Genomic DNA, 10,116 nt, shown 5'->3' with positions numbered 1-10,116 from the left:
CTCACAATAAATAAAGAAATAAATAACTGAAGCACAATGTAGCAAGAATAATAGAAGCATATAGGAACACAATCAGTGGGACCTCTGATCTGAGGATTAAGTAAAACTGGGAATTGCAGGAAAGTTTATGGATTCAGCAGAGTGAGCGTCACCAAAGACACATACTTTGTGGCATGTGTGGCAAAAGACAAGAAGCTCAATGTTAGCAATAAGACAAAGGTTACCAGTCAGGCAGGAGCAAGAGGGGCTTTTAGCTTACTCCATAGTATTAAATGCTATTTACATACTAATGACCCCCATATCTTCATGTCCACCTCAGACGAATTGGAATTCCATGCATGCATGTTCACCTACCTTTTGAAACATCTGGGAAACTGAACACACATTCCCTGGACTAATAATCATTAATTCTATTTCCCCAGTAATCCTTGCCTTAATAAATGGTATCTCCATGCACCCATGAGAATGAGCCAAGGGACCTAGCATCATCAAGTATTCATTTTTGTATGCCATCACGGTAGCAAAACTCAGTTCCTCTATGGGAGGGCAAAAGCATGTTCAAAGCAGAAAGAACTACAAGGCTATCAGGCAACTGTAGCTCAGCACATGGGGTGTCTAAGGAGATGTAGACTATCTATAGCCTCATAACTGGAACGACAAATTGCCCTCAATAAATAGTTGCTCATGTAATCAGAACTGAAAGGTAACTGGGAAAAACATGTCTAAGACTGGTTGTTCTTAGCCAGCCAAGAAGAGTTTGCTCAGCACCGGCTGGGCGATGCCTTGCTGACTTACTATGTTTGTTTCGGCCTGGAAGGAAGGAGGACACTGCTACAAATACCAGTCCATCCAGCAGCTGGCCCGAGGTTGGGTTAGCAGAGTTCTTCAACAAGTGGTATTGGGAGTAGGGATGGGGGCACTGCCTCCCTGTAAAGTGCTGTGTTTTTACTTTCCAGAAGAAAGTTAATTCCTTTATTTTTGCATAAGGTATTAATTCCAATAGAAACTATTAGAACATTATTATAATTCTGTAAAATATAAAATTCATTCTAAATTCCAAATGTGGGATTATTTTTATTGCCCATGAACCCACCCACAGAAGGTAATGAGCATGAACAGATAGTAACAGCTGCAGTAGTGATCTTACCTACTAAGCTTTACAGAATGCAACCAATTCTGGGAACTGAAGCACATAGTGAAGTGAAAAAAGAATTCAAACTGCTTCTAAAAATTCAATGTAGTGGTGAAGATGCTGGACTCCCAGGTGGGCAGCCATTATTCAAGTCCCAGACCTGGGACCTCATGCTGGGTGCATGTGTATGCATGCCCAAAAGCCTGACAAGGGAATAGAAAAAAGGGGGGTTTGAGTGGTGACCCGGAGGGGGGGGGGGGGGGGGGGAAGAGACTCACTTTCCATTTGTCTCTCTGGAAAGCTTGTGTGCCATATAGAAAAAAAAAAAAAAAGGCAAAAGAAAATGCTGTATTCTATTTATGTTTCATAACCTCACAAATTTAGGAGGGATAGAAGCAATTTTCAGGTAAAATCATCTTGAATGTTTAGATGAGAAGAGAAAAAATTATGGAAGTTACTGGTGCCTAGAATTCCAAATACAAGAATGGATGAGTGATGTCCACCACAGCCCATAAATTGACAAGAGCATGCCTAACCTAACAGCTTAGTGTTTGAGTATTGGCCAGGATTGCTCCTTTCCTATTCTTCCAGGCATTTACCCAAATATTGAGAGGTACAATACCAGGTATAACACACAAGATCCTCCTTCCTAGAACCTGCATTTCAGGAGGGACAGACAATAAAATGAGCATAATACAAGGCCCAACATAGAGACAAATTCTAGCATGATGTTCAGTGGGTTTATGGAGCTTCACTTTCTTGTGAAAAAGCCGAGACAGATTTCTTCCTTCTTCCACCACCACTCTAAACACCCCTCCACACACAATTACAAGGCACTACAAGGACAATCTACTTGGTTCTCTGCTCAAATACTTCTCCACGGTATCATGAAACTAAAGATCTTGAGCAAACTCGAACTTTTGGCTTAAAATTCCCTGAATTCAGAGAAAACTACACACAGTCTAAAGTATGGGGAGAAACTGTTCCAATCACTTTTGGCAATACAAGCCAAGCTAACCTCTTTCCATTTTGATCCAGCATTGACTGTTTCTGATCTCCCGTAATTAAGACTAGAGAATGGAGGTACTTCAGAGACCCATAGATAAATGTAAAAGAGTATTTTGGAGCATAAGAACTTTGAAGTACACACATCAATTTTTGGGGATCCCTAGTAAGACAGTATGAGACAGTACCACACAAAAACGAAGCTGAACACATGACAGCAAATGACTTGCAATCTTGCTTGAGTATGCAAGTAACCACAGCAACAAAATTACTGCTTGGCAGACCAGTGTGGCCCTGAAAAGGGGCCTGCGACCACTGGCAGTACAAACGATGCAGAGGAACAGTTCTTTCCAGCGTTTAAGTGGGTGGCTCTGAAAAGAGCCTTTGGGGATAAGGTTGAGCTTTCCCCGAGTTTACGCCCTCTCCCCGCGGATGCGGCGCGCCAGCTGGATGTCCTTGGGCATGATGGTGACGCGCTTGGCGTGGATGGCGCACAGGTTGGTGTCCTCGAACAGCCCCACCAGGTAGGCCTCGCACGCCTCCTGCAGCGCCATGACGGCCGAGCTCTGGAAGCGCAGGTCGGTCTTGAAGTCCTGCGCGATCTCGCGCACCAGGCGCTGGAACGGCAGCTTGCGGATCAGCAGCTCGGTGGACTTCTGGTAGCGGCGGATCTCGCGCAGCGCCACGGTTGCGGGCCGGTAGCGGTGCGGCTTCTTCACGCCGCCCGTGGCCGGGGCGCTCTTGCGGGCCGCCTTGGTGGCCAGCTGCTTGCGCGGGGCCTTGCCGCCGGTGGACTTGCGAGCCGTCTGCTTCGTACGAGCCATGGTTGGAGTTATAAGATAGGCGAAGAGGGAGAAGAGGCTGTCGCTCATTTATAGTGAAAGACTGAAGCTGATTGGGCACGAGGAAGCCCTCCCAACGGAAACGGGTAACCGGATTGGTCAAGTATTCCAAAGAGTTTTTCCAAATTCTTTGACATTCTTAGTTGTCTATGGTCTGATATTTAATTTCCATTTCTCCCCTTCAGTTATGAGTTACATCTATGTCAGCGGCTTTCAGTATAAGTAAATGAGAGCGACACAAAATAATTTAAATTTTACTAGAAGCCACAGTAGAACAAAATAAAGCCAGGAGTTTTAAAATACTTTAAGTCAGTATAGTATACATTTCTATTGTTATTTCACACCTTTGGGGGCACAAAATCCAGTGTATATTTTATGCATACATCTCTTCATTCAGATTGAGCTCAAACGCTTAAAAGTTAAGACTTTTTTTTTTTCCCAAAGGAAGTATAAACATGTGAGGATTTAAGGTCTAATAATTTTAGACACATTATTACACAAACTTTTTATTTTCTTTTTTTGGAGAGGTTTTCGTTATAGGGCACGTGCGCTCCCCAGAAAGATAAGAGACAGAGAGATAGAAAGTGAGAAATCACCGCCCAGAGGGGATGGCCACACAGCAATCCCTTCTCCTCCATTCTCCTCAGGGGATCCGGGGCATGCACGCACACATGCCGGGTGTGAGTTCAAGCCGCCGGGTCCGGGACTTGAAGCGCTGTTGACTACATGGGAGTCCAGCGACATAGCCATTACGCTAACTGCTGGTCCCACAAACTCTTCATTTCCAGATATAAAAATCAGTGGATCATCATTTATTATCTTAGAAATATAATTGCTTTCGAGAACCAGCGACTAGCATAGTGGCTATGTCGCTGGACTCCCATGTAGTCGACCGAGGTTCGAGTTCTGAACCCGGCAGCTTAAAACTCACGCCGGGCACGTGTGCGTGCGGGCCTAAGATCCCAGGACAATGGAGAAGGGATTGCGGCGTGACCATCCCCCCTGGGGGGTGATTTCTCGCTTTCTGTCTCTATGTCTCTCTCTGTCTGGCAAGCGCACGCGCCCTATAGCGAAAATCTCTCCAAAAAAAAAAAAATATACATTTATATAATTGCTTTCAAAAGAATTTACTTGGAATAAAGATCTGATTTCGTTCAGTTAAGATGGTCCAAGACTTTATTGCCAGAGGCGTACGTGCTGGGGAGCAAGTTACGGTGCAACACTTCTCCACGTCTCCACTCTATAGAAATTGGAGGCACACATAACACCCAATGTGTTCTTCAAATTGCCAAGGTGAAGATTCGAACCTGTCTACCAGATGGAAATCTGGCCTTCTGTGCACACGGTTTAACCGCCTCGCTGCCGTTTTGTTTGGTTTAAATCAACACAACGGTATGTGCACTTGCGGAGACAGCGCAAGTGAAAAAGTACCCTTACGGGGACCAACTACGCCTTGAATCTTTTCCATCCTTCCGGGAGTTAGGTAACACACACTCGGGCCCAGTGCACTCAGGATGCCAGGACTGAGACATGTACCCAGTCGCTGGGCCTCAGAGGCGTGCTTAAAGTATAACTGAAAATGCCGAAAACCAGAACCCATGATTTGCATAGAAACTATTAAAATTAAGGTCAAGATAGACCACCGTTAAAACACTGTTCCTATTCAGTACCACTGAGTTAAAGACGTGGATTAACGGAAGGCCTCAAAACTTCGTGCTCAGTTCTCCCGAAGAAACTTTTAAGTGGCTCTGAAAAGAGCCTTTTAAACAGGCGAGAAATAAAGCGAACTTCCCGTTCGTGCCGGTTCACTTCCCCTTGGCCTTGTGGTGGCTCTCGGTCTTCTTGGGCAGCAGCACGGCCTGGATGTTGGGCAGGACGCCGCCCTGCGCGATCGTCACCTTGCCCAGCAGCTTGTTGAGCTCCTCGTCGTTGCGGATGGCCAGCTGCAGGTGGCGCGGGATGATGCGCGTCTTCTTGTTGTCGCGCGCCGCGTTGCCCGCCAGCTCCAGGATCTCGGGCGGCATGCACCCAGGTAGACCGGCGCGCCGGCCCCGACCCGCTCCGAGTAGTTGCCCTTGCGCAGCAGGCGGTGCACGCGGCCCACCGGGAACTGCAGCCCGGCCCTGGAAGCGCGGGTCTTGGCCTTGGCGCGCGCCTTGCCGCCCTGCTTGCCACGGCCGGACATGACTAGACACTGAGACCGCTAGTGCTAAGGACACTGCTTAGAGGAGGGGAAAAGAGCGCCTTTTATAGCCGCTGCCGGGCGCGAAAAGCCAGCTGTTCGATTGGCTAAATTTAATTTTAATTTAGACCAATGGACTGCGAGTACGCAGGATGCACATTCTGATTGGGCAAAACTGACGTCTGACGTCAACAAAGGATGACAACCAATCACCAGTGAGTATCAATTTCCCTTGTCCAGGCTCTGAGCCCTGGCACATGTCATTGCGTGCTAGGATCCTATGCCACTATGTGGCAGAGAAACATTGCAAGCTGGAGAAGCTTTGAAAGGATCTCATCTATTTTAGTTCTGCTCATATTGATTTCCATTTCTGTAAACTTTATTTATGAGAACTGCATTGCAGGAAGAAAGGAAAGCCACCAGGAGCCCTGCAGGCTCAGCCAGTCAGACAGTCTGCCTCCTGCGCTTTCTGTCCCTCTCTATGAAGGCAAGGTAGGAGCTAGAAGTTTTAGACCCTGGCTCCTTGGGAAAAATACAAAGTCAAAAAACCACCTGAGGATCCGTGGTCATAGAGGCAGTCCCAGCACCAGAGGTAGATGCCTTTGGGGCCACTGTGCAGTCACACCCAGTCACCATGAGTCCTCATTCCTTATCTGCAAAATGGGAGAAAAATCCCAGATTCATCAGGACATTGCATGAATTGAATTGAGATGACATACATAACTGGAAATAATTAAGCCATGCATTGAGGGGGGAAAATAATCTAGAAATTATTGCAAATTCAAGTTATGTCAGGAAAATCATTGCAGAACCAATCATTTTAATTCTATGTAAGCCAATTAGCTAAGTGAAAGGAAATTAGTGGGTGTGTGTACGTGTGTGTATGTGCATGTTTTATTGTAGAAAGGCATGCGTGCATGAGAGAGAAGCGCCTCTGATGGAGTCTTATCACGCCAACATCCCCTTTCTGCTCCGGCTTCCAGGACTGTGGGTGCCCACCCGTGTTCCCCCAGCATGTTTACTGGCTGAGCTGGGATCTGAACCTATAGTTGGCTCTGTGGCTTTCATCCTTCTCGTCCAATAAGTTTCAGACTGCGCCACCTAGGCTGGGCCAGGTGACAAAATATTTGCTGAGCACTTATTACACAACAGGCACTTTCCCTGCCTTAGAACCCCAGTGAAATCAGCCACAGTTCCTGTTCTTGCAGGACTCAGGTGGAAAATGAGACAGACATAAAATAATAAGTTATTAAATTCCGTAATATGTCATCACTCTGGCTATTTTGATAAAACAGAGGGAAGAGATGGAGCACAGGCTGCTGGTGAAGGGGGGTTGTTGCCCAGGCCTGGCTGAGGTGAGGACACACGCAGGGGCATTCTAGCAGGAAGCAGTAGGGGCTGGGTGCTGAGGCAGGGGTTGCTTGGCAAGATCTGCGAACCTCAAGGGAAGCCCACGTGGTTGGAGCAAAGGGAGAGATGCCTTGAGCGTTACCTGTCCTTCCGGTCATCTAACTTCGGTTGCTTGGCAAGATCTGCGAACCTCAAGGGAAGCCCACGTGGTTGGAGCAAAGGGAGAGATGCCTTGAGCGTTGCCTGTCCTTCTAACTTCATTCCCACCTAGAGCCTCAAAATGTGCAAGTTTCCAGATCACCGCTGCAGAGACACACCAGGAAGCTAGAAAAGATGGCAGCCCGTGAGGGTAGAGCTAGGAGAGCAAATGGCGTTCCTGTGAAACTGCCCCGAAGATGTGGATTCATATGAGGGAACCCTGTCCCAGCGGCACCCCAGTTCCAAGGTTGATGAGCGCCTGGACTGCCCCTGAGTGGGGGCCAAGGCCCTGCCAGATGCCTTTTGCCACTTCATCTGGTGACACTACAAGCTAGTGCGGGGTGTCTGGGGAGTCCTGCCCTAATCACCTACTTCATGCTTTGCTTTCTCACTCTTACAGACCCTGGGGCCAACAATTTTGTAAACACACATCCTTAAAGAGGCCCATAGAGAGACATGAACTCTGACATTTACTAAAGTCTTATTTGTGGTGGGGAAGTTGGTGGCAGTCCCATTGGGCAATGCCGAGAGCAGGTGGAAAGACCCCTGTTCTGGATGTTGCCGCTGCAAGACAAGCCAGCCCCACCCTTGGCATCAGACAACCGTGTTCTCACAACCCTGGACTCTGGCCAGGAATTAGGACAGGCATGGCCAGAGGCACTATCGCCCTCAGCTTCTGGGGCCTCTGGTAGAAACTCACTGGCTGTGGTGACCTTGGTGCCGCTGAAGGTGGGGTTACCTGGAGATCTCCTCTGTCACATGCCTTGTGCCTACACAAGAAGCTGGTTTTCCAGGCATGTGGCAGCTTCAGAGTGTCAGCCGTGCCCTGTGGTAGCTCAGGGTCCCCAAGGCACATCTCCTCAACATTGAGCCTGACACTCTGACTTCTCATTGCAGGTTGTGAGGCCCAGGAAACCCAGAGGAAACGTACAGGTTGGTGTTACGTAACAGGGTTGTCCTGAGCACAAGGGGCTTAGGGCGGTCATCTCTGGTCCTGAAGTGGGAGGTCGGTTGTGCCCCAACCTTCTAGACGTGCAGGGTGGGTGGTACAGTGTGGTAAAACCAGTGCTTTGAAATTTGCCTATGGGAGTAAGGGATACATATGTGTCTTAGGCAAAGATTCCTTGTGGCCCCATGGTGTAATGGTTGGCACTCTGGACTTTGAATCCAGTGATCTGAGTTCAAATCTCAGTGGGGCCTTGCCAGGCTTGGTTTTATACCCGGCCCATCACAGGTTATAGGTTGTAAATAGTAACACTGGTCTGGGCAGTAGTGTGCCTCTCCAGTGTCTCTCCTAGATTTCAATATGTGTGGCCACATTATTCTACCCTTACCACGTCTGAACTGAGAGGACAAACATAAACCTCTGACGAGTTGGTGGTAGTCCCCGTTGAATCTCATGTCCTTCTTCGGAGGCACTGTTGTCCGGGAGTGGATTACCTTTCACACATGACTGATTGCCACTCTGGCCTCCACATCTGTCCTGTGTGTCACTTTCCTCCCACAGGCAAGGTGCCAAATTGGCTTCAGTCTCCAGCCAGGGCACAATTGTTTCTATTCCTTCCTTTCTCTCTCTGCTCCGCTTCTGCAGAATGGTTTTCCCTCCCCTTCATGCGAGGTCTAACTCTCTTTTCATTCTTGGAAGACCAACTTAGACCTTCCAGACCTCAGTGAGGCTTCCACTGGGTCCCTCACTCTGGTCCAGGTACCCCTCTGCATTACTGCAGCACCCTCAAGTCCCCTACTGCACTGCCTCCTGTTTGGCCACCTCCTAATAAATTCTTCTTCCTGCTTTTTTCAAGCCCTTCTTGGGGAGGATTTATTGCAACCTGGTTCCCTTTGGGCTCTGGTGCTACCAGGCCTGGAGCCAGGAGGAGCTCCATCGTGCCTAATCAGTGTGATCACCCCTGTGCCCGGAACAGCCATGTCCACGTTTGCTTCCAAGTCATTCCACTCTCCTTTCCAGATTTTTTTCACTTTCTCCCCTGAACCAAGTCTACACCCCTGCAAGAACAAGGCCCTGTAAGGCTCAGGACTGGGCAGAAGTCTGCCTGGAGCTGAATTCCAACTCTAATGGGCCGTAAAGAGGCCCCTCCACGTGTAGTTAAGGTGGGGGCGTGGTGGGCAAAAGCCCCTACACTGTCCACACTCCACACCAGAAGTCCCTCACCACACTTCTGGCCAGGACCTGGGGGTCCACTGTGCCCGGTTTAGCTACCAGGAGTGGGCACCAATGCCTGCTGCAGTGGAGCCTCTGCAAAGTGGACAGCATGTCCCTGATCCGTTGAAGGGCTGAGCACAGCACAGCGAATGGGTCATGGGCAGGAGGTGCTGGGCACTGGCTCCTAAGTATATGCTGAGGAGTGCTTGTGTGTGTATGTGTGTGTGTATGTGTGTGTGTGTGTGTGTGTGTGTGTGTGTGCTCGCTCGTGGTCATGCGTGTGTGTGCTCACAGCAGGGCTCCTGTGTCTGTGTCCTATGCTCACAGCAGGGCTCCTGGCTGTGCATAGTAGGGCTCCTGGCTGTGCAGAGGAAGGGCCATGCCAGGCAGAGGAGGATTCCTCCAGGCCCATGTGGGAGCTTCCCAGTGTGCGTTTCCCTGGGAGGCCCGGGCTGCGCTGCTACCATCAGGGGAAACTCAAGAACTCCTCCCCTCCTGGGTCACCAGCTGGCCCCAGGCTACCAGGACCCTCCTCATGATCCTCAGTTTTCCTCACACACCTTCATCGCCCCTGGGAACAGTCACGTCTTCCCAGAACCCAGAGGCGGCGCTGGAGAGGAAGGACTTCGACTCTCCGGACGATGAAGACCCTGGGGCGCACTGGGGGGGACGCACCGCGGGTCTTTGCAGGCTCCTCGCCTGCACAAAAGGACCCCATCTTCCTGGGTGGGAGCCTGCGGGGAGGTGCAGTGGGAGGCACCTGTCACGAATCCTGCACGGTGAGGGCTCAGTCTTTTCACGACTCCCTGGTTTCCGAGCGAAGAACTAGAGGAGAGGAGGGCGGGCACCCGGCGCTGAAGGCGGCTTTTCCAAACTCAGGCTAGGCTGCGACGACGCCAGTGCAGGCCCGCCCAGGGACGTTCGTGCCTCACTCCTGGAGCGGGAAAGAGGTGCGTGAATTGCCCTCTCCAAGGATTTGGGAAGTCACCAGACACGTTCCTGGGGTAATGATTAAGAGGGCCTAGTTGTGACAGGCCCCATGGTGTAATGGTTAGCACTCTGGACTCTGAATCCAGCGATCCGAGTTCAAATCTCGGTGGGACCTGCTTCTAGAGTTTTTCTACTTGACTCACTAGACATTTTTAAATTCCTGTAGATTTTTTACTCCAGCCCTGAGAACTTATTATCCACAGACAGGTAAGGTAAATGGGCAGAAGGAAGGTTCATCCTTTTAATTACATTATAT

General features: G+C 49.5%; 1 protein-coding gene, 2 non-coding genes and 1 pseudogene across 3 annotated transcripts; 2 read left to right on the top strand and 2 right to left on the bottom strand.

Annotated features, from left to right (window-relative positions):
* Positions 1–1,698: 1,698 nt before the first annotated feature.
* On the bottom strand, positions 1,699–3,531 carry LOC102488493 (histone H3.1). The gene has a single exon (XM_006162671.3). It carries the CDS (start codon positions 3,007–3,009, stop codon positions 2,551–2,553), a length of 459 nt encoding a protein of 152 aa, XP_006162733.1. The 5' UTR covers positions 3,010–3,531; the 3' UTR covers positions 1,699–2,550.
* Positions 3,532–4,071: 540 nt separating this feature from the next.
* LOC102488061 (histone H2A type 1-D-like) lies at positions 4,072–5,178 on the bottom strand (annotated as a pseudogene).
* A 2,659-nt stretch (positions 5,179–7,837) lies between these two features.
* TRNAQ-UUG (transfer RNA glutamine (anticodon UUG)) lies at positions 7,838–7,909 on the top strand. Its single transcript has one exon. It is a non-coding gene; the product is annotated as a tRNA-Gln (tRNA).
* A 1,994-nt stretch (positions 7,910–9,903) lies between these two features.
* Positions 9,904–9,975, top strand: TRNAQ-CUG (transfer RNA glutamine (anticodon CUG)). Its single transcript has one exon. It is a non-coding gene; the product is annotated as a tRNA-Gln (tRNA).
* The last annotated feature ends 141 nt before the right edge of the window (positions 9,976–10,116 follow it).

This window comes from Tupaia chinensis, unplaced genomic scaffold, assembly GCF_000334495.1.
Source record: "Tupaia chinensis unplaced genomic scaffold, TupChi_1.0 Scaffold140356_1, whole genome shotgun sequence".
In the NCBI taxonomy this organism is placed as follows: domain Eukaryota; kingdom Metazoa; phylum Chordata; class Mammalia; order Scandentia; family Tupaiidae; genus Tupaia; species Tupaia belangeri.
Note: the sequence above shows the minus strand (reverse complement) of the source record. Positions and strands in the feature narration are given on the sequence as shown.